General features: G+C 39.8%; 2 protein-coding genes across 2 annotated transcripts in view; one reads left to right on the top strand and one right to left on the bottom strand.

Moving 5' to 3' along the window:
- Positions 1 to 12,751, bottom strand: part of LOC124285319 (WD repeat-containing protein 44-like) — a 47,508-nt gene extending 34,757 nt beyond the window's left edge. Inside the window, 5 exon segments of the mRNA XM_046721528.1 lie at positions 545 to 1,135; positions 2,016 to 2,097; positions 9,168 to 9,229; positions 9,806 to 9,860; positions 12,577 to 12,751. Coding sequence (XP_046577484.1) covers positions 545 to 1,135; positions 2,016 to 2,097; positions 9,168 to 9,229; positions 9,806 to 9,860; positions 12,577 to 12,635 — 849 coding nt within the window. The 5' untranslated portion in view covers positions 12,636 to 12,751.
- Positions 12,752 to 12,899: 148 nt separating this feature from the next.
- The window catches only part of LOC124285313 (fragile X mental retardation syndrome-related protein 1-like), a 47,890-nt gene continuing 41,562 nt past the window's right edge, over positions 12,900 to 19,227 (top strand). The window contains 2 exon segments of the mRNA XM_046721523.1: positions 12,900 to 12,965; positions 18,140 to 18,192. Coding sequence (XP_046577479.1) covers positions 12,915 to 12,965; positions 18,140 to 18,192 — 104 coding nt within the window. The 5' untranslated portion in view covers positions 12,900 to 12,914.

Genomic DNA, 19,227 nt, shown 5'->3' with positions numbered 1-19,227 from the left:
AGTATTTTATGTTTATAAGTTTTCGAGTTAGATTGCAATTCATCGGTACGCTTTTGAGCCAAACGGACTATAGACACTTAAACAATATTGCAGTTCAAAACAATATACTGTACATAGCCTGAACAGACGGAATAGTTTATGGTTTCAGTCATCTAAGATATTGCTTGGTACAAGAACAATGTTGCTTAAATTAAGCCTCGGCTTGTTTTCGCCATCCAAAACATCAGGGACAAAACATTCAAAGCACACTTTCTTGTGTTTCTTTCCCATTTAGTTCTGTTGTCGATGACCATTAGTATTAACAGCTGAACTTACAAAACAGTTTCATTTCAGTTTTAGAGTGAGTGAGTGAGTTTGGTTTTTACGCCGCTTTTAGCAATATTCCAGCAATATCATGGCGGGGGACACCAGAAATGACCTTCACACTGTACCCATGTGGGGAATCAGTATTAGAACTAGTTGGCGCAAACCATGAACTAAGATAATAACATCAAAATGAAGATACAAATTCTGAAACTACTGACACTGAGAAAACAAAACTTACATCAGGTCTGCCCGATTTCTTCCTCCTAGGTGACGCCACTGGCTGAGACAATGTATTTGGTGGGGTTCTTGTTTTAGTGCTTTTAATGATATCAGGTTCATCCCCAGACAACTGACTGTCCTTTATCACATCATCCACCACTTGCAATGTCTCAATCTCACAGGAATTATTATCATCACTGAGATCCGAATCTAGCATTTTCACACATGTTTCCTTCACAGGGTGAAACACATTTATATTTTGTTGAAGGGTGGTAAGTTTCGATTCAGACTGTTCTCTCTGAATCACCAACACAGATGTGTCCTTCGGTAAGTCTCCCCACGATCCTGAACGTTGACGTCTGCTATGAACAAGCATGGTGGATTTCTCTTCTGAACTGTTCTCCATTTTTTCAATAGTGTTCGATTTCTTGGACGTAGGTGAACCCTTATTGCTCTTCACAGGGCTGTCCTCGTTTTCATCCACAGCTTCCTCTTCTTGTGAGGAATCCTGGGAAGATTTTCCAGGAGTACTTTCCACACCTATCATTTCACGCATCTCCTCCAGTTTTCGTCGGCGCATTTCAGCTTCCATAACTTTTTGTTTCTGGATCTGTAATCAAATGAAAAGCGAGGCTCAGTTAGGTTTGACTGTTGTTTAATGCTGCACTCAACAATATCCCAGCTACATGGCAGGGGTCTGTAAACAATCAAGTCTTAACCAGATAATCCAGTGATCAACAGCATGAGCATCAATATCCACAACTGGGATATGATGACTTGTGTTAACCAAGTCAGCGAGCCTGACCACCCGATCCTGTAAGTCCCCTTTTGCAACAAGCATGGGTTGCTGAAGACCGAGTCTGTTTGAACTATACCCATATTATGGCACTGAGAGGTGAGGTGAAATGGGGTTTAACGTCGTACTTGAGAAGACTTGAGAATATTTCTAGCCATATGATGGTGCTAGCTCAATGAGATGCATGCGTGTGTATGTGTGTATGAAGTTGCGGCTGCTTGTACTAGCCCAGACTGAAGCTGGTTTTATAGTGCTAGCTCACTGAGATACCATGCCAATGCAGTGAAGCATGAATACCCACTCAAGACACATTATACTGACTCGAGCAGACCAGTCCTTGCTGCACCCATAAATGCCGAGTGCCAACCTTTTTTTGACAAGTCTGTTGTCTTTGGCCATTTTACAGATGTGGGTATGGTCACTAGGCATGAGCAACAAACACATAGTGACATATACATGAAGATCACCACAAATTGCTTTTGACAAGTCTGTTGTCTTTTTTCAATCACAGGAATCAGTCAGTTCTTCCTGAACTTGATAATTTTGACTTCTCAGTCAGTATTGAGATATTATGACAACAAATTGTGACAAAAGTTGAAATTACTAGCCAATAGTGACAACATGTAATGATAATAGGTATCACCTGAAATTTTACTTTTACTTGCTGTCAGCGGCAGTCAATCATTACACTTACAGCGCTCTTCTTTTCCTCTTCCTCCTTCTTCCTCTGCAGCTCATGTAGTCGAGCCTGCAGTGCTTCATCTTCACGGCGGCGTCTACAATGCATAAAGATCAGTTGGCACCAGATATAATTTTAGAGTGTCTGAGTGGAGAAAGGCCTGAAGGTGGGTTGATCCCCTGTCTGCATCATATCTGAAGTGTTACATGAGTGAGTGAGTGAGTGAGTGAGTGAGTGAGTGAGTGAGTGAGTGAGTGAGTGAGTGAGTGAGTGAGTGAGTGAGTGAGTGAGTGAGTGAGTGAGTGAGTGAGTGAGGTTTTATGCCATTCTTAGCAATATTCCAGCTACGGTATATCATGGCGGTGGACACCAGAAATTGGCTTCATACATTGTACTCATATCGGGAATCAAACGAAGGTATTTATATGCTGTGAATGAACGCTTTAAACACTAGGCTGCCTCACCACCCCTTGAGAAGTGTTGGAAATTCTTGCCAATATTTATAACAAATAACAAACTTCATGGTTATGTAGAGAGAACTTGTATTACGCTCATAGGAGGAAATATAACCAAGAAAAAATTTTCAATCCTTACCTGTATTACATTATTAAATTATGATGGACTTTTGGAAATATGAACACTAAGAAACCTAATTTTGAACAAAAATGTAATTTTCTGAATACAATTGATATTTTATACTTATCCTGACTCATGCTTATTATGTTTGCTGCCTCCTTCTATGCAAATGATAGTGGAATACTTGAAATCCCTTGTAGTTCCCATTAAAGCGGATGTAAAAGTACACTCACCCATAAGTTGCCTCCCTTGCATAGTTTCCCGCCAAAACAGTCACATGATTAACCATGCTTGTCACTCTCTCCGTAATATGCCTGACATGTGGATTTACCGTGAAATCTGAAGTGCCATCAGTGGGGAAGTTGGGAGGGCTTGACATCATGAGTCAGGATAAGTATAAAATATCAATTTCATTCAGAAAATTACATATTTTTCATATCCTGACTCATGCTTATTATGCTTCCAGAATCCTATGGATTGGTGGTGGGTCAGGTCACCTTCTCGGATTTATTGGCTGTCCTAGATACGTCCTGTATCTACCCCCATGGGAACTATCATACGGCACTTTTCGACAATCCTGTTCTTCCAACTTCCATCTGCCAACTCGGGGTACCACATCTTGTCAGACTTCTTTAAGAAAAGTGAATCTACGATTCATGTGGATTTAAGATATACTAGTGTATCCTTGCTAGATATCTATAACAACTCATATAAGAAGTATCTTCTTATCGTAAGAGTTGCGACCCTTTTCACATACAAGTACTTCCGCACAAGTACAGGGTCTAAATCATGTTAGTCTGTTCTAAACGTAAACATTGACTCTAAACCAAGACTCTCCAGAGCAAAGGTTATCAGCAAATCACGTGATAAGAGGGTGAGATTTTTAATTCAACTCCTCTGTGGAACCGTTAGTTGTTGTGCAACAACAAGTGGCCCAAACTGGTGAATGCCGGAGACGTCTTCGGTGGCCATGTCTCTCAGGTAGTGGTTGGCAAATACCGTATCAGATTTCCAAAAGCAGCCCTCCATTATTGATGCTATCGAGCAATTCCCATGCAGCGTGAGAGTAGACGCCAAACCTCTGACTTCGTTTTGGTTGGATTCACTCGGCTGTCCTGCTGCTTTGTAGGCCCTTAGTATAACGGCTCTCATCCATACGGATATTGTTGTTCTGGAGACTTCTGTGGATGTCTCTGTAGACAATTAGATGAACAGGCGCTTGAACTTCTGTCTCCTTGTTCTTGTCCGAATGAGGTAAATTTTCAATGCTCTGACTGGACATAGAGATAAATCCTGTACATCGTCCTGTCCGAGGATTGTTGATAATGCTGGTACATGGAACTGTCTATCTGGTTGACCAGGTAGCTGATTCTTTGCCACAAAATCCCATCTAAGTCCTAAATGTGCTACCGCACAATGTCCTGTGTCGAACCGAGTTCGTCCAAAATCCAGCGCATGTATTTCTGATACTCGGCTGCAGTGGCTTTCTGCGCAGTAAAAACAGCGTTTTCTGCATAAGTAGTTCTAACGGTTTTGCTCTACGGCTCGTAGCTGGTGAGATGTTGTAGTACTACATTGAGATCCCAAGCAGGTGCCTTGAATTTCTTTTGCTGATCCTCCAGCTTAAAAGAACGTAGTAAGGCCAGTAGTTCTGGTACTTTCGTCAATTTGCTCCCTGTCTTCATGGTCAGTACTGTGCTAATAGCCGCCAAGTACGTAGATAAGGTCGAACCTTTCAATCTCTTAGTCTGTCGAGATGACATAAGTAATCCGCCACTTGAGGATGAGATGCTTTCACTGCTGTGAAACCCTTGCGCCGAACATATTGTTGAAACCTCTGCCATTTATCATCATACAGGTTGCGAGTAGATCTGCGAAGAGCTAGAGTGACCGCTTTGGCTGCTTTGGCGGAATAACCTCTCTTCCTCAAGTAAGTTTTGATACTGCCCATGCGTGAAGCTGGAACACTGCCGGATTCCGTGAAATTGCTTGGTGTGCGGATGAACCAGTAGGTTCGGCCATTCTGGTAGTTTCAGGGTTGGCTTTCCTAATTCTTGAATGAGATCTGGAAACCACACTCTTGCTGGCCAAAAGGGCACGACCAAAATCAGTTGGAGGACTGAAGTCTGCCTGATTTTCTCGAGTACTTGCGGGATTAGAACCGGCAGTGGAACCGCGTATGCGTTTAGTCCTTCCCACGACATGTTCAATGCGTCTGTTGCCCATGCTAGCGGATCTGGTACCGGTGAGACAAACGTCTGTATTTGTCTGTTGGACCTTGTGGAGAACAGATCTGTAAGTGGAGATCCTAACGTCCTTATGAGATGAAACGCCTCCGGATGAAGCATCCATTCTGTCAGGGATGGTTGCTGTGGCCGAGACAGAGCATCTGCTAGGATGTTCTTTGCTCCAGGAATGTGACACGCCTTTATCCAGATGTTCAACTTGTCCACAATGTCGAACAGATGAAATATGAGATGTAACAGACTTGCTGATCTTGTTGAGCCTTGTCTGTTGATGAGAAATGCCACTGTGGAGTTGTCTGTGTGCATTGTCAATACAGAGACTTCGACCAATGTTATAAGGCATTGATGACTGCTTTCATCTCCAGTTGATTGATGTGCAGATGTCGTTCCCTTTCCGACCACTTTCCTGCATTTACCATTGCTCACGAGGTGTGCTCCCCATCCTTGCAAGGATGCATCCACGTACAGATGTGTGTTGCAAACCGGCTGTTCTAAATAAGTTCCTCCGCAAACATTTGACTTGTGAGTCCACCATAACAGGAATGGTTGTAGACTCTCCGGTAGAGTTATCAACCCTGTACTGCTGTGGTGAGTGTTCAGAAATCGCTGCAACGGACGTAGTTGTAATCTTCCTCTACGAGTTAAATCCTGCGGAGGTGAGTAGACCCAGAAGGCGCTGCCTTGTTCGGAGATTAAACATAGAGATGACTCCTTTGGGATCATGGCTTGTATCTTGATCCAACGATCTTCTGGGGCTATGATGCGATTTTCTGTTGTGACGAACCTTATACCTAGGAATTTTAGATCCTGTTTGGGTTCCCCCATTCCGATTTCTGTAAATTTACTGGCCAACCCAGTTGTGTTAGTAGTCTGATGAAGAAGTCCAGTTGTAGCTTGAGCTGACTGGCTTCCTGATGAGCTTGAACACCGTCGTCCAGGTAAAAAGCACTGCGTAAACCTTGATGATGTAGAAAGGCGACTATGGGCTCGTGTAAACAACCATGGGGCCGAAGATATTCCAAATGGCAGGACTTTCCACTGGAAATGTCAACCTTTGAACAGGAATCGCAGACACTTTCTTGAGTCCTGATGTATGGGGATGTGTAGGATCCTGCAGGTCCATGCTGGCTAGATAATCTGCTGGACGAATAAGACGCCTTAGTTGAGGAAGATGGCTCATCTTGAATATGGGTTTGAGGAGGTAATCTAGATTGAACTTCTTCATGTTGTAGATCAGCCTGAACTTCTCCTTGGAATTCCTCTTGGGTTCCAGGAAAGTTGGGGAATAAAATCTGGGCATTAGACGATTTTGATCTAGTATCTCGACTGCATCCTGTTCCAGCAGAGTGTTGATGGCCTATCCCAGCTTCTCTGCTTGCTCGTCTGCGTACTCGAAGATGAGCGGCCTGTCGGTCAATAGAGGCGTGGCCTTCAGTTGAACTCTGTAACCTTCTCGAAGGATCTGTGCTACGTAGTCGTCCTGTAGCATTCCCCAGTTTTCTCAGTGAAGTTGCAGTCGTCCACCCACTGTCGATAGTTGCACAGGAACGGCTGGGGATGGAAGACTTCAGTCATTTCGAAACCCCATCTTCAACATAATGATACCCTGGAACCTCTGGGGGTGCGTCCTCGCCCCGAGGCATTCCTGGTATTCCCGGCTCGCCGATGAAAGGAACCTCCAGCTCCTCTGGAACTGGAATATTTCTTCTCCTTGGCCTTTCAGGATATTCGTGAACTTGGATTTGTTGCTGTAACAATGAGACATCTGGAGGATGACATTCGCTAAGGTGTCGATCGACTTGATCATCATCACTTCTCTAGAGTCGTGAGTGACCTCTTTGGCAATCTCTTCAATTCCTCCGCTGAAAAGAGTAGGCGCTGACCTTTGGGCTCTCAGGAGTGACTCGATATATCTTTCGCTCCAGTTGCAGGATGACAGAATACCTTGTCTTGTTAGCAGCGTAAGGCCTGCAGATGCAGATGCCAAGTGGTCCGACATGAACTGTTGATCCCTCTTCTGGGTGAGAAGTGCAGATAAAGTCATCCTATCCTCTTCTGCACGAGAGTTCTGGAACTTTGCAATGAGTGCCTCGTTGATTGCTCTAGATCTAGACAGGCCGAAGAATGTGCTTCTAGTTGTGGTGTCCAACTGTGCAATCTTATCTTCCACTTTATATAATTTACTGCGACTATCGATAAGTCTGTAATTCTCATCCAAGACCGGCGCTCTCATAAATGGCTCCATGTGGTGAAGAGGGAATCTTCGCACATTAAAAACTGGAACGTGCTGGTTCTGTGACTTCGATGCTTTCTCAAAGGCTAAACTGAGGCTTGCCGGGACTCCTACGATCGGCTCAATAGGCAGGATCGTGAGCAAATCAAAGTCATCATCAGCCATTCTGTAAGTGAGTGCTTCATTCCATTCCTTGGATGGAGATGCTAAGTCGAGACCACTCGCAATCCATGAAGTAACCTCTGCATTGGAGAAGATCCCATCGCTCTCTTCATCAGAGGTACAGTTAAGCTGCGTATATGCATAAATTACGCAAATATTTATGTGAAAACTCAATTCCTATTACGTCTGTTGCGTACAAGTACGCTTGTATTTTTGTAAATACCCAATAAATTTGATTGTACATGCGCACACAGAAAACTCTCAAATCGCTCTGCTTCATCCTTGTCTGACGAGCTATGTCTTCGTGAATCCCTTTGCGCTTACTTCAATCGCGAGTCCTTCCTAGGATCCTCCTTTCGCGAATGATCCTTTCATGAATGCTCATCATGGCTGGAATCTCTTGTTCACGAACGATCCTCCCTGTAGGCCGGTGAAGTAGATCTATGACTGTAAGATCTGCTTGATACTGATGTGGTGCATTCGCGCCTCCTCGGAGATTTCCGGGAGATGAAACGGTGACGTTCTCGAACTGTATCCTCCTCATTAACATTCGTGGATCCCTCTCGACTGCAGAAGGTTGAATCCTCAGTAGGTGAAGACCTTCTCAAACGCTGGTGATCCTGCGTCATGACTGCCTTCGTCAAATGATGATCCGCACCTGCTGTGTTCGCCGACTGATGATCCACGACTGCTCCATCCTGTGGAGTGGATTCCATTCTGGGTACTGCTACCGCCGAAGCTTGCTGTAACCTCTTCTCTTCGACGAACCTCTGTTTTATCAAGGAAAGCTTCTGTTGGGTGAATTGCACCCTGGTCAAAGTTCTGCGCTGACTGATGAGGAGTAGACGACGCATCTGAGAGAGAACTAATCTGGCACCCAACTTTGAATGAACTGAAGAAAAAAATTTCTGGCAGCAAAATCGGTCGGTCGTCGAAGATGTCTGCCTCTGCCGCTGATGAAGGCGACTGAAGATACGATCTGGCCGTTGAATGTTGCTCTGATGAGCAGGTCTATTAGAACTGGAAGACTTTGAAGAGCGATTTTGGACATCAAAGACGTCTTCTTCTGTGAACTCACAGATGACGACTTGTGCTTCTTAGACTGCGATGAAGCCAACTCTGACCTCTTCCTCATAACAGAAGCCTGCTCCTGTGATGAACCCGGCAAATCACTAGAAACATTAGTTTCATTTGCAGATGACAACACACAGTTACTGACGTTATCTCTCTCTTTTGCCATGCCTTGTGATAACCTCCGCACCTTGTCCTTAGCACGTCAAAATAAGGCCAACAAATAGTTATTAAATTGAAATGTAGATAATGTTACACAATATTGACAGCGAGAGCTGGAAGAGCATTGATAAGTACAAGAAGGACAAAGGGGGTGCAGATCAGCGGCAGACAGCCAGTGCCTGCAAAAAGAACACGATTTTCATCAAATGTAAACAACAAATACATGTGATGAAAACAACAATATTTACGTAAATTTGAACATAATTCCTACATACACTGAATAATAATGCAGACAGAAGACCGTATACAGCTAAACTTGGGCTAAAGGGTCAAAATATAAAAGGATATAGTGCCGTATAGGGAATCCGAAGTTCCCACAACCATCCACCAGGGCGATGGAGGAGAGAGTGACAAGCATGGTTAGTCATGTGACTGTTTTGGCGGGAAACTATGCAAGGGAGGCAACTCGTGGTTGAGTGTACTTTTACATCCGCTTTAAAGGGAACTACAAGGGATTTCAAGTGTTCCATTACCACTATCATTCGCATAGAAGGAGGTGGCAAGCATAATAAGCATGAGTCAGGATAAGGAAAAATTAACATTTTTCTCACTTTGCCTACCAGGAACAATTAGTTTAGAATAATGAATACGTCCCTGAAAATATGAGCAGTGTCTAGTTAATGAAAACGTTTGCACAGATCAAAACTATAGACACACCTTTCTTCTGCAGCCTTCTTCAGGTCCAAGAGCCTTTTCTCCTCCTCTTCAATTTCAGATAACTATAAAATATGCAGGGTGTTATCAATCTATCACTACAATGTTGTTGAGATTCTTGAGAGGCATTTAGAAGTTGATGAATATATAAGACAAGTATATGGATGACAACTTCTTCTTTATTGTATAACATGTTGTTTCTAGGCTACTTCTTGCCCTTTCTTCAGGTGATATACTGACTGACTTCTTGCCCGCTTTTAGCAATATTCCAGCAACATCAGGACACCAGAAATGGGCTTATATTGTACCCATGTGGGGGAACCCGGTCTTCGGCTGACAAAACTATACTGCCCTATATATACAAAACATACTATATATACCAGAATTTACAGGAAGCCAGAGAAGTACATGTATATACAATGAAGTTGCAGTTTAGTTGGTATATGCAGCCTCTGGGTTTGTGCGTAGTCTGGTTGCTGATCAGCATCCCCTACCAAGTGGATGTTGAAGGCAATATGTTGAAAGCAATCAAATTTTATCCATAGTATTGAAGGGGTCCTTGAATTTTATATCTTCGCACAATAGTATATGATTAACAAAATGGATCAGTCCAAATAGCCAAACAGAAACGAACTACTCACTGTGGCCTGCACTTCATCTGTAGTAATATTTTGTGGTGTATCGGTTTGAAAAGATCTGCAAGGAAAAACAATCAGCTACTTTTACCAATGTATAATGATGTACAATTTTCACAATGACCAAAAAATTTGTGAATTGCTTCCACGGTTTCTGGTAAGTAGGTGCATCAGAGTGAGTGAGTGAGGTTTTACGCTGCTTGTAGCAATATTCCAGCAATATTCAGGGTGGGGGACACCAATAAGTCTTTATCCCATTGTTAAACAACGGAGATCAGAGATTTAGCATGTTTAGGTGTATACCTGGATCAAGCAGAAAATTACCAATAACCCATGAACCCCTCTTCTGCATATAATTCTCATGTCATGAAAATATTTCCAACCAAGCACCATGCTTCATACAAGAAAGAACTAACATACAATTTTCTTCCTCAACAACATTCCAACAATATGATGGCGCCCTGGAAGCAGTGGAGTCTGGATCAGTCAATCAGGTGATTATGCATAAGAATGTACCAGCCAAGACTAGTGTGCAGCCACTATAACCACATTAACTACAGGATTTCAAGGATATCTCAGTTTAGATGGTGAGACCATGCAGGTCCCAGTCCTGGGGATCACGCTCTGTTGTGACATCAGCGACATCAGGTAGACCTGGCCTACCAGCAAGGTAGAGCTGATAAACTGCATACAGAAGGTGATCCTCAACATACAAGTCCTTCACTGGCTCTTTAAACAGTAGAGGACGTAACAAGTATGCGAGACGGTCCCCCGTTACGCGTTCAAGTGACTACCTGAGAGGGGGTCACTCATTCGTGTGACTGCCTGCTCACAGACAGGGAAATTCTGCATGTCACACAAAAACGCGTCTAAAAGTGTTATTTATGAAAATAATGAGACAAAATTTGCTATAGTTATTGATAGGTGCTCAAGTTATTGATTGAAAGGAATGAAAATGTAAAAAGAAAACATTAACTAGACACATTTTGACAAAAATTTGCAAAATTTATATAAAATTTGACAATATTGAACAGCGAATTTCACTGCATATTTTTCAGAAACTTAAATAGCCAGACTTGAACCCTATTTGAACAACAATACAGGATGACCTGGATGGAGTTTGAACGCTGCCTGATAGTGTCATCCTAAACCACAGATGCTGCAATACCTGTACACATGCTCTACAGGCAGAGAAACCTTGTTCCCCAATGTATGATCAGGGTTAAAAAGCAATAAATACTTATGTGACTTTGTGAGACATATGGTATTCAAAAATAAATACATATTTAATTCATTAATTTTATGGAAATGTGTTTCTATTCTGATATTTGTTGCACCTTGCAGATGTTCTTCTCAATTATTGGGGTATATGTTGAAGATTTTCTTCTCCATTATTTGTACTTGAAATGCACATCTATAAACATTATAGAGTCATAAGTTGAGACTCAAGTTGGTCTGTGTTAAATCGAGTATGGACAAGACAAACCAATGATTGACATCAAGAGCAATGATTTACATAATTGGGATACAATGACATGTCAACCACATCAGTGAGCGTGACCACCCGATCCTGTTAGTTGCCTCTTACGACAAGCATGGGTTACTGAAAACCAATTTGAACACGGATCTTCATGGTTGCAATATGTTGAGGGCAAACCAAAATGAAGAAAAGTCTAAACATTTACTGAGTATAAAAAAACCCAGACATGACAGGTGAATCTGAGTGGGATTTACTGTAATGTTAAACAGTACAAGTAAGTCAAAGTGAAAGACACCCCACCCCCACCCTCATCGATCCCAATAGTTGTCTCTTACAATAAGCATAAGATCTATCTATTATCTATCTAACTAAATACTTGTAGAGAGCTAGGATCTGGTTGAACCACTTAAAACCACTGTACTGAGCTAGAAACTGGCAGCTGAAAACTTGTTACGGGTCATTTTGAGAAAACATTGTATGCCTTTCGGAAGAAGATGGTCTTTAGATCTGCTTTGAATTCTGACAGTTCATGAAAGATTAACCTTCGGATCCATTCCCGTGTTTGTCACAATCTCAAATTATCTGCCCTTAAGATTGCTATGGTCATAAAATGTTGTTAATACTTATGTTAAATCTGTGCATCGAAAACACAATTGCTCAGTATTAAACATAATTTGAGAGATATGTTGTTGTAGGTTTTGCATTAGCCTACATCAATGCATGATTTTACGGGTAGATCTAGTCCAGCATATAACTAGACGATTTTGCACTATACCACCGGAGGTGCGCTCAATGTAGGCCTTGGCTGGAATACGAGTTTATTCATATGAACTAGGGTAGATCATATGTGGATACGACTGGAGTGATAAAAGCAGCTACACACACATGCAGTCACACCATTTTCTGAAGTGCAATGATATTGAACACTATGTTACACAACATTTTGAAGTTGAACCGAAATAAGTTGCAAAGTGAACACCGAAATTGTGTTTAATTACGATACTCCCGATCTCTTACTCGTAATAAACCCTGCTATTGACACATTTAACAAATTCATGAGTTCACCATTTTTGGCATTTGCAACGATTAACTGACATTTATGGCCCAAATATTTCTCCTCGAGTACGTCGAAGTGGAAATCGTCGATGTGGAAATCCGTCAACTGTGACCTGACCATTAGGCAAGGCTGCCACTTACAACCCCTAAACGTACAGGTGATGCTGTTGCTGCTGATGATGCTAGATGACCACCCATAAATATCTGATTAAAAGTGGGTAAACATGTAGACAAATCTTACTGGTATGGCGTAGCATCTGGCGCATCGAAAAACTCATCAGGTTCGCTGTCGGAAGACATTATGTCCCAATAAATTTGGTACTCCGTGTGTACCACATTAGCTCATAAAATAATAATAAACAAACACATCTTCATCCTCCGTGGGCGGCCATTTTGACATTCCATGAAGACGAGTTTTCTCGAGAAAAATAAAAACGCCTTCTTTTCAGTCAAAATTATTCGACATAATTTCATATGTAATTAATTAACTAGCATTACATTTCAAATATCATTTATGTCGTGATCACATTATTACAAAGTCGAAAGTAAGAATTTCCCAGAAGTCCGCACCCATCCAAAATGGAGGACCTTGCGGTAGAGGTCTGCGGGCCAAGTGGAGCCTATTACAAGGTATATCCAAAACTGTTACAACTTTTCACGTGGTGAAATCAATTTGGAAAGCTGAATCACTTTTTCCGAATGTTAGTTTATCGAAATTGCGAATACTTTTTGAGACTTCATGATTTTTTTTTCACGATGGGTGTTTGAACCGGCATGCTTTCTTAACTTCCAAGAAAAGAAATTCTTCGAATACCGACAAGAGCATGCTCTAATCGCGAATTTTAGTATATTGAAGTATCATGTATCATAATTTTGTTATGTTCCGTCAATCTCTTAGAACTGTTCCGTTATTTAAACTTAATATAATAGAAGCTCCGTTTCTCTTTCAACCCTCTTATTTTCATAACAACTCAGCATCACCCCCCAAAACAGTTTTCTGGATAAGTCTAATATTCGATAAAATGTGTTTTCGATTTACCCAAGTGTAGTTTTAGCTATTCGGCCATATGTACATTCATAAGAATGTGATGTATAAACGTTCTTGTCATAATGTGTAAAGCTTGTGGAACCAGTGTTCTTTCTTTGATCTTGTGTTGGTTATTGATGTCACCAGTTTTCATGCAAAGTTTCCTTGACACGAATGAACAAATTATTAATCTTATGATTGTTTAGTTGCATTTCTGAGGACACCACATACCACAACAGTGGTCAACAACATCCCTATTCTATTAATATTAATGATGCTTTATCCTGAGTAAACATGTTGTTATCCTTCTTACAAGTTACATCAAACACTGGCTCTTGGAATTGAATTGGCAGATAAAATATATTCATTAAGGTGTCTCAAGTATGTAAGCCTTTACTGACTGATTTAATATCATCAGGAATAGAGCTTTAACAGGTGACCAAAAGTAATAAGGTTTTATCAATATTGTGATGCAATATTGATAAAGCGTAAATGGTAGTGATATATCAGGAATAAGATATGTGCGTTAAGATTAATAAGAATGCTTAAATATATATAGAATGGATGCTGATAAATATATGTGTGTAAATATGTTGCATTCTGAGGGAGCCACAATAGTATTCACTATACCAAATTCTGCTAAAGAAAGTATCTGTCTTAAACATAACTATCATATATTATTGTACAGTATAGTACACTATTTCGATACTACATATCACCATCATATTTCATGGGTTCGTAATTGGGACACATAGTTCAGTAGGGTAGGACCCTGTTATGTATAACAAAGGTTAGCAAAGCTGATAGATGTTTTTAGAAATAAGTAACATTCCTACTAGGGTACTTGTACTTGTAGTCATATGCCTTTATGGTTAAAGACTGTATTGCGTAAAGTATGTGAGTTTCAGCCAAAAAGTGATGTCATTAGACTGAAAGTGATTATAGAGCGTAGTCACAATGTTTATGTTTCTTGACATGTAGTCTCCAAACAAAGGTACTGGTAGCAGTCCCGGAGTACATGGTGAAGACTTCTGGTTTTTTTTGCAAGTGTTCTTAGTTACACAGGTGGGGAAAGAAGATTAGTTTTTCATATCAAAGATTCAATTATTTCTGAGTTGGTTAATGTCAATAAAATATTCCTGATAATTTAGTTGTTTTGTTCAATATGATCAGAATATCAGTAATCTGAATGATCATTAACATGATTATAGTCTGTTTGCAGTGAAAAACGTACCGATGAATTTCACTTTAAACAAAAAAGTAAATCAAATAAAGTGAAATTAAGATTGCTAATCCTCATAATTTTACCTTGCCATTTGAAAATTTAAATCTCAGAATTTTATTCAACTTGGGATGAAAGTTGTTTAACAAACGATCATAGTTTCAAATCGGTATTGTTGGTTTGTATTACAAGGGGGTATGCACATAAAATGAAACACCGAGATCAAGTAGGGTTGGTCTAAGTTAACGCTCATCACGTACAGCACATGCATTTGTTCACTGTTCCAACTACTGTGTTTACTCCCTTGTAATACAAAGCAATAATAGCGATTTGAATCTATGATCATCTGTTAAACAACTTTATCCTAAGTTGAATAAAAATCTAAGATTTAAATGTTCAATTGGTAGGGCTGCGCAATATAACCGGTTTACCGGTATTTACTGGTTCAGACATGAAAACGATACGTATTGCGATATGCTGATCGAAAACCGGTATTTTGACTTGCATTCGGAAAACTTTGTAACACTCGGAAATCTTCGGATATGTCCTTGTTTCATTTGTGCCAAATATTATTCACATTTTATTTTATCATGATTAAAAGTTGTTATTAAAGCTTAATCAAGCCTAGTGATTTTGTTGTGTTTTTGCTCTATAAATCAAGAAGTAACTCGATTATGAGTAGGTTTTTGTTAAAAATACTTCGTGCAATATATTGCAATACATATCGCAATACATGCTTTCGCATCGCAATATATCGCAATATGAAAATTCTCTGCAATACCCACCCCTATCAATTGGCAAGGTAGAATTATGAGGATTTGCAATCTTAATTTCACTTTATTCGATTTTCATTTTTGTTTAAAGTGCAATTCACCGGTATGTTTTCACTGCAAACAGACTATAGTCTCCTTTATGTTTCCAGGTTAAGTGTGTTCAATTGTCATTTTACTGATTCATATGCAGTCTATAAAGTGACAAATTGTCAACACTGTAAAGAGATTTGTCTGATTCAAGCAGGACTAGTTACACTGTGTGGGCTAGTAATGTAACATTTCTGCCAGTCCTCTATACAACAAATTCTGATTCTGAGATTCACCTTGATTGTGATCTTTGATTTGTCAGCATCATTGGTTTTTTATCAAGGTTTTGAATGTCTTTGACCTGCACCACAGTCTTTCTTTTTTATTTTATTTTTTTATTTCTTTTCACCGGTACATGTTTTACAGCAATACACATAGTATCTTATCAAAATGGGTATGACAATTCAGTAGCTGACGGTTATGGCTTTTACAGGAGATGTATTGTTCAGGTAAATAGGCAATGACATATTGACCAGTATTTCGTGAATTTGGTGTAGTCACAAGTTAAGGACGAGGTATATCTGTCTATATGATATGCATTGGTTATATCTCTTTTGATATATCGGAAATGTGGTGGTCGTTTAGAAAGTTTACTTTTATAAATGTTGAATTTAGTTGTATTTATGATCAGATTTACAACATCATTTCGCTTTTCATAATAGCCAAACAGGATATGTTGTTTGGTAAAATCTAGTTTTATTGTTTTCTCCTCGATCCAATCTTCTAGTTTTACATTCGTAAAAGAGGTGTGTTATTGATTCAATGACAGTTTTGCATAAGTCACATTTGTTATTATTCGTATATTTCATTTTATATAGGAAGTCGTTTCTGGGTAGTATTCTGTAAATGATATTGTGTTGAAACCATTGTAGTTTGCTGTTTGCATGTGTGCGGAAGGGTATATAATGTATGGTTTTCCATTCCTGTTCTGTCAGGGTACATCTGAGATTGTTCTCCCATTTCCGAATGTGTTTTCTGGTCTTAATGTCGAACATGTTTGTGTTTAATGCGTCATAGAATATTCTGCAGCCTCTTTTTCTTTTCACATACATCTTTGATAAAATATGGCAGAATTGGTGTCTGAAGTTTTGATTTGAGTTTAACGCGCTTACTTTTAACATAAGACTCAATTGATTTGATAATGCCATGATATTCAAGGAAGTTTGTTTTTATCTGATATTTCTTCTGAAGGGAAGAAAGGTTGAGATAGTTTCCGTCGTTATCAATTAAGTCATTAATGTAGTGGATACCTTTGTCAGAGAAGTGTTTATAGTATAGAAGAAGGTGCTTCCTCATATTCTAATGTTCTTATTGTGCCATACGATATGGGAAAGGATATCATGTTCGTTTTTGGCATTATCACCTTCAAAGTTTAGGTATAACTCCCAGCATTTCAGGACATCCCTCCAGAAGGGATTTGTTCTGCGATTTGAGTTTACATGTGAGGTTATCTTCGTTATTTATGAGTTGGTCGAGAGATGATCACGTGGTATTGAAAAGAAATATATCAAGGGTTTTTGAATTAGGTCTTGAGTTCAATAGTCGCCTAATCCATGATATTTTTTGAGAAGATATTATCTGCCTTATGTTTGGAGCTCGTAGTCCTCCTTCATCATATGTTTTTGTAATTATTTTTCTACTGATTTTATCAGGTTTGTTTTTCCATATAAAACTGAAGCAGAGTGATTCGATTTCTTTGATTAGTTTATCGTTAGGATCTGGAAGCGATGCGAATAGATGGTTGCGTTTTGGTAAGATTAAGCTTTTTAAATAAAGTAATTCTTCCTAATGGAGTTAGATCACGTCTTTATTAAAATTCCAGATCATCACTGAGTTTTAACCCCAAAGTGGTACCTGTGCATGATACATGTCATTGTTTTCTTCTTAATGCTGACCTGCAATAATGAAATATTTCCCAGGTGTTGCTTAAGAAGGTTCTGGGCCCCATTTCATGAAGTGATCGTAGCACTAAGGTGATCGTAACTCCCATACTTTAACACGCTACAATTGCTTTGTGAAAGGGGCCCCTGATCAGAATTTGTTGTAAGAGGTAACCAACAGGATCGGGTAGTCAGGCTTACTGACTTATTCATTCTAGGGTGCAACAATTCACCCAGACCCCGATTCCATTTTCGATGTTAGGTCCTTGATTTGATTCTTCATACAAGTAAAACATCAGATTTCATTTAACTCTCAGAGTTCAAGTGAGTCTGCTTTTTGGCCTGAAATCCATCGTCAACTTGGCGATGTCTACCAACAATAATTCTCATTGGATAATTAGGCTGTTGTCAACCAATCATGTTTCGCTTTATTACAACGCACAAAACTATACCTGAGTTGGAGTCAGAATTCCTTTCTCGCTGGGTGGAAATAATTTAAATAGATATTCAAATATAGAATCGAAATAGTGATAATGGTTATCGAAAATCGAAACTAAGGTATCAGATTCGATTTTCGATGAATCAAACTGAATTGTTGCAGGCCCTAGTTCATTCATGTCATCTTATCCCAGTTGAGAAGATTGGTGCTCATGATGTCATTCCCTGGATTGTCTGGTCAAGACTCCAAGGTTTACAGACGTCTGTCATGTAGCTGGAATACTGGTGATTACGATGTTAAAAAAACAACCCAACCCATCTTAGCTTATTTAAAAAAGCAAGTTAATCACTCCTTGTCTCTCTTTTTCTCATGACAGGCGACAGTGAAAAATATTCATGAGGATGAAGTTACTGTGGAGTTTGAAAACAAGTAAGTTGGCCTTTTTCAAATGTGATTTTGTATTTTATTTCCCTTTTTGGCTCACCTGACTGAAAGTCAAGTGAGCGTTTGTCTTGGTCTGCGATACCTTTGGTCCGGCAGCATTGGCACCTGCATCTATAAACACGATTTGCATCTTCTTCGATACCTCTGGACCAACTTCACATTTCCTACATGAATTTGCTCAGGTTTAATCTAATTTTGAGTATGATGGCCTTTGTAGCCATATAGAAAAAAGCTATATGGTGCCATTATTCAGATTTTTGTCTAACATTAGATAAATATGAAGTTAGTAGTGAGGTTCTTCATTACAGTTGGATAGTGTTGTGTCAAGTAGAAGGGACCTTCAAAACTGCAAACTGATGATTAATAATGGATGACCAACTTTTTACTTGGAGACAACTTTAAGTTTGACACAGCAAACTGTGAAACAGTATTTGAATGTATCTTCCATTCTTAAAATAAATTATATTATAAATTGTATGACCTTGATTTCACCTTTGCACTTATACCACACTGTGAACTGAAATTTCTTTAGGCCATTACTCAATCATTTTTGTTTAAAATGTAATGATATGTGATCCGAAGTAATATGGGGCACAAGGGTAGACTGGTGGTTAGAGTATTTGATAGGCACGCTGAAGACCTAGGTTCAATTCCTCACATGGGTAGACTGGTGGTTAGAGTATTTGATAGGCACGCTGAAGACCTAGGTTCAATTCCTCACATGGGTACAGTGTGTGAAGACCATTATTGGTGTCCTCCACCATGATATTCCTGGAATATTGCTAAAAGCAGTATAAAATGATACTCACTCTCTCACTGCAAAATTACATAAAATTGTGTTTTCCTTTACATTGAACATTTGCTTGGAAACATGCTGACAACTGAACCTGAAACATCACGTGCCAATCAAGACGATACCTGAAGTTCTTTGCAGCACCTCATGTCAAACCTGTTTTTCAGTGGCTCATTCATAAATGTTGACATTTGTTTTGAAGATCAGGGTTAGAATTGATCTTCAGT

This window comes from Haliotis rubra, unplaced genomic scaffold, assembly GCF_003918875.1.
Source record: "Haliotis rubra isolate DU_JTF1 unplaced genomic scaffold, ASM391887v1 Scf359, whole genome shotgun sequence".
Classification (NCBI taxonomy): Eukaryota; Metazoa; Mollusca; class Gastropoda; order Lepetellida; family Haliotidae; genus Haliotis; species Haliotis rubra.
This window is presented reverse-complemented; position numbering and strand designations above follow the sequence as displayed.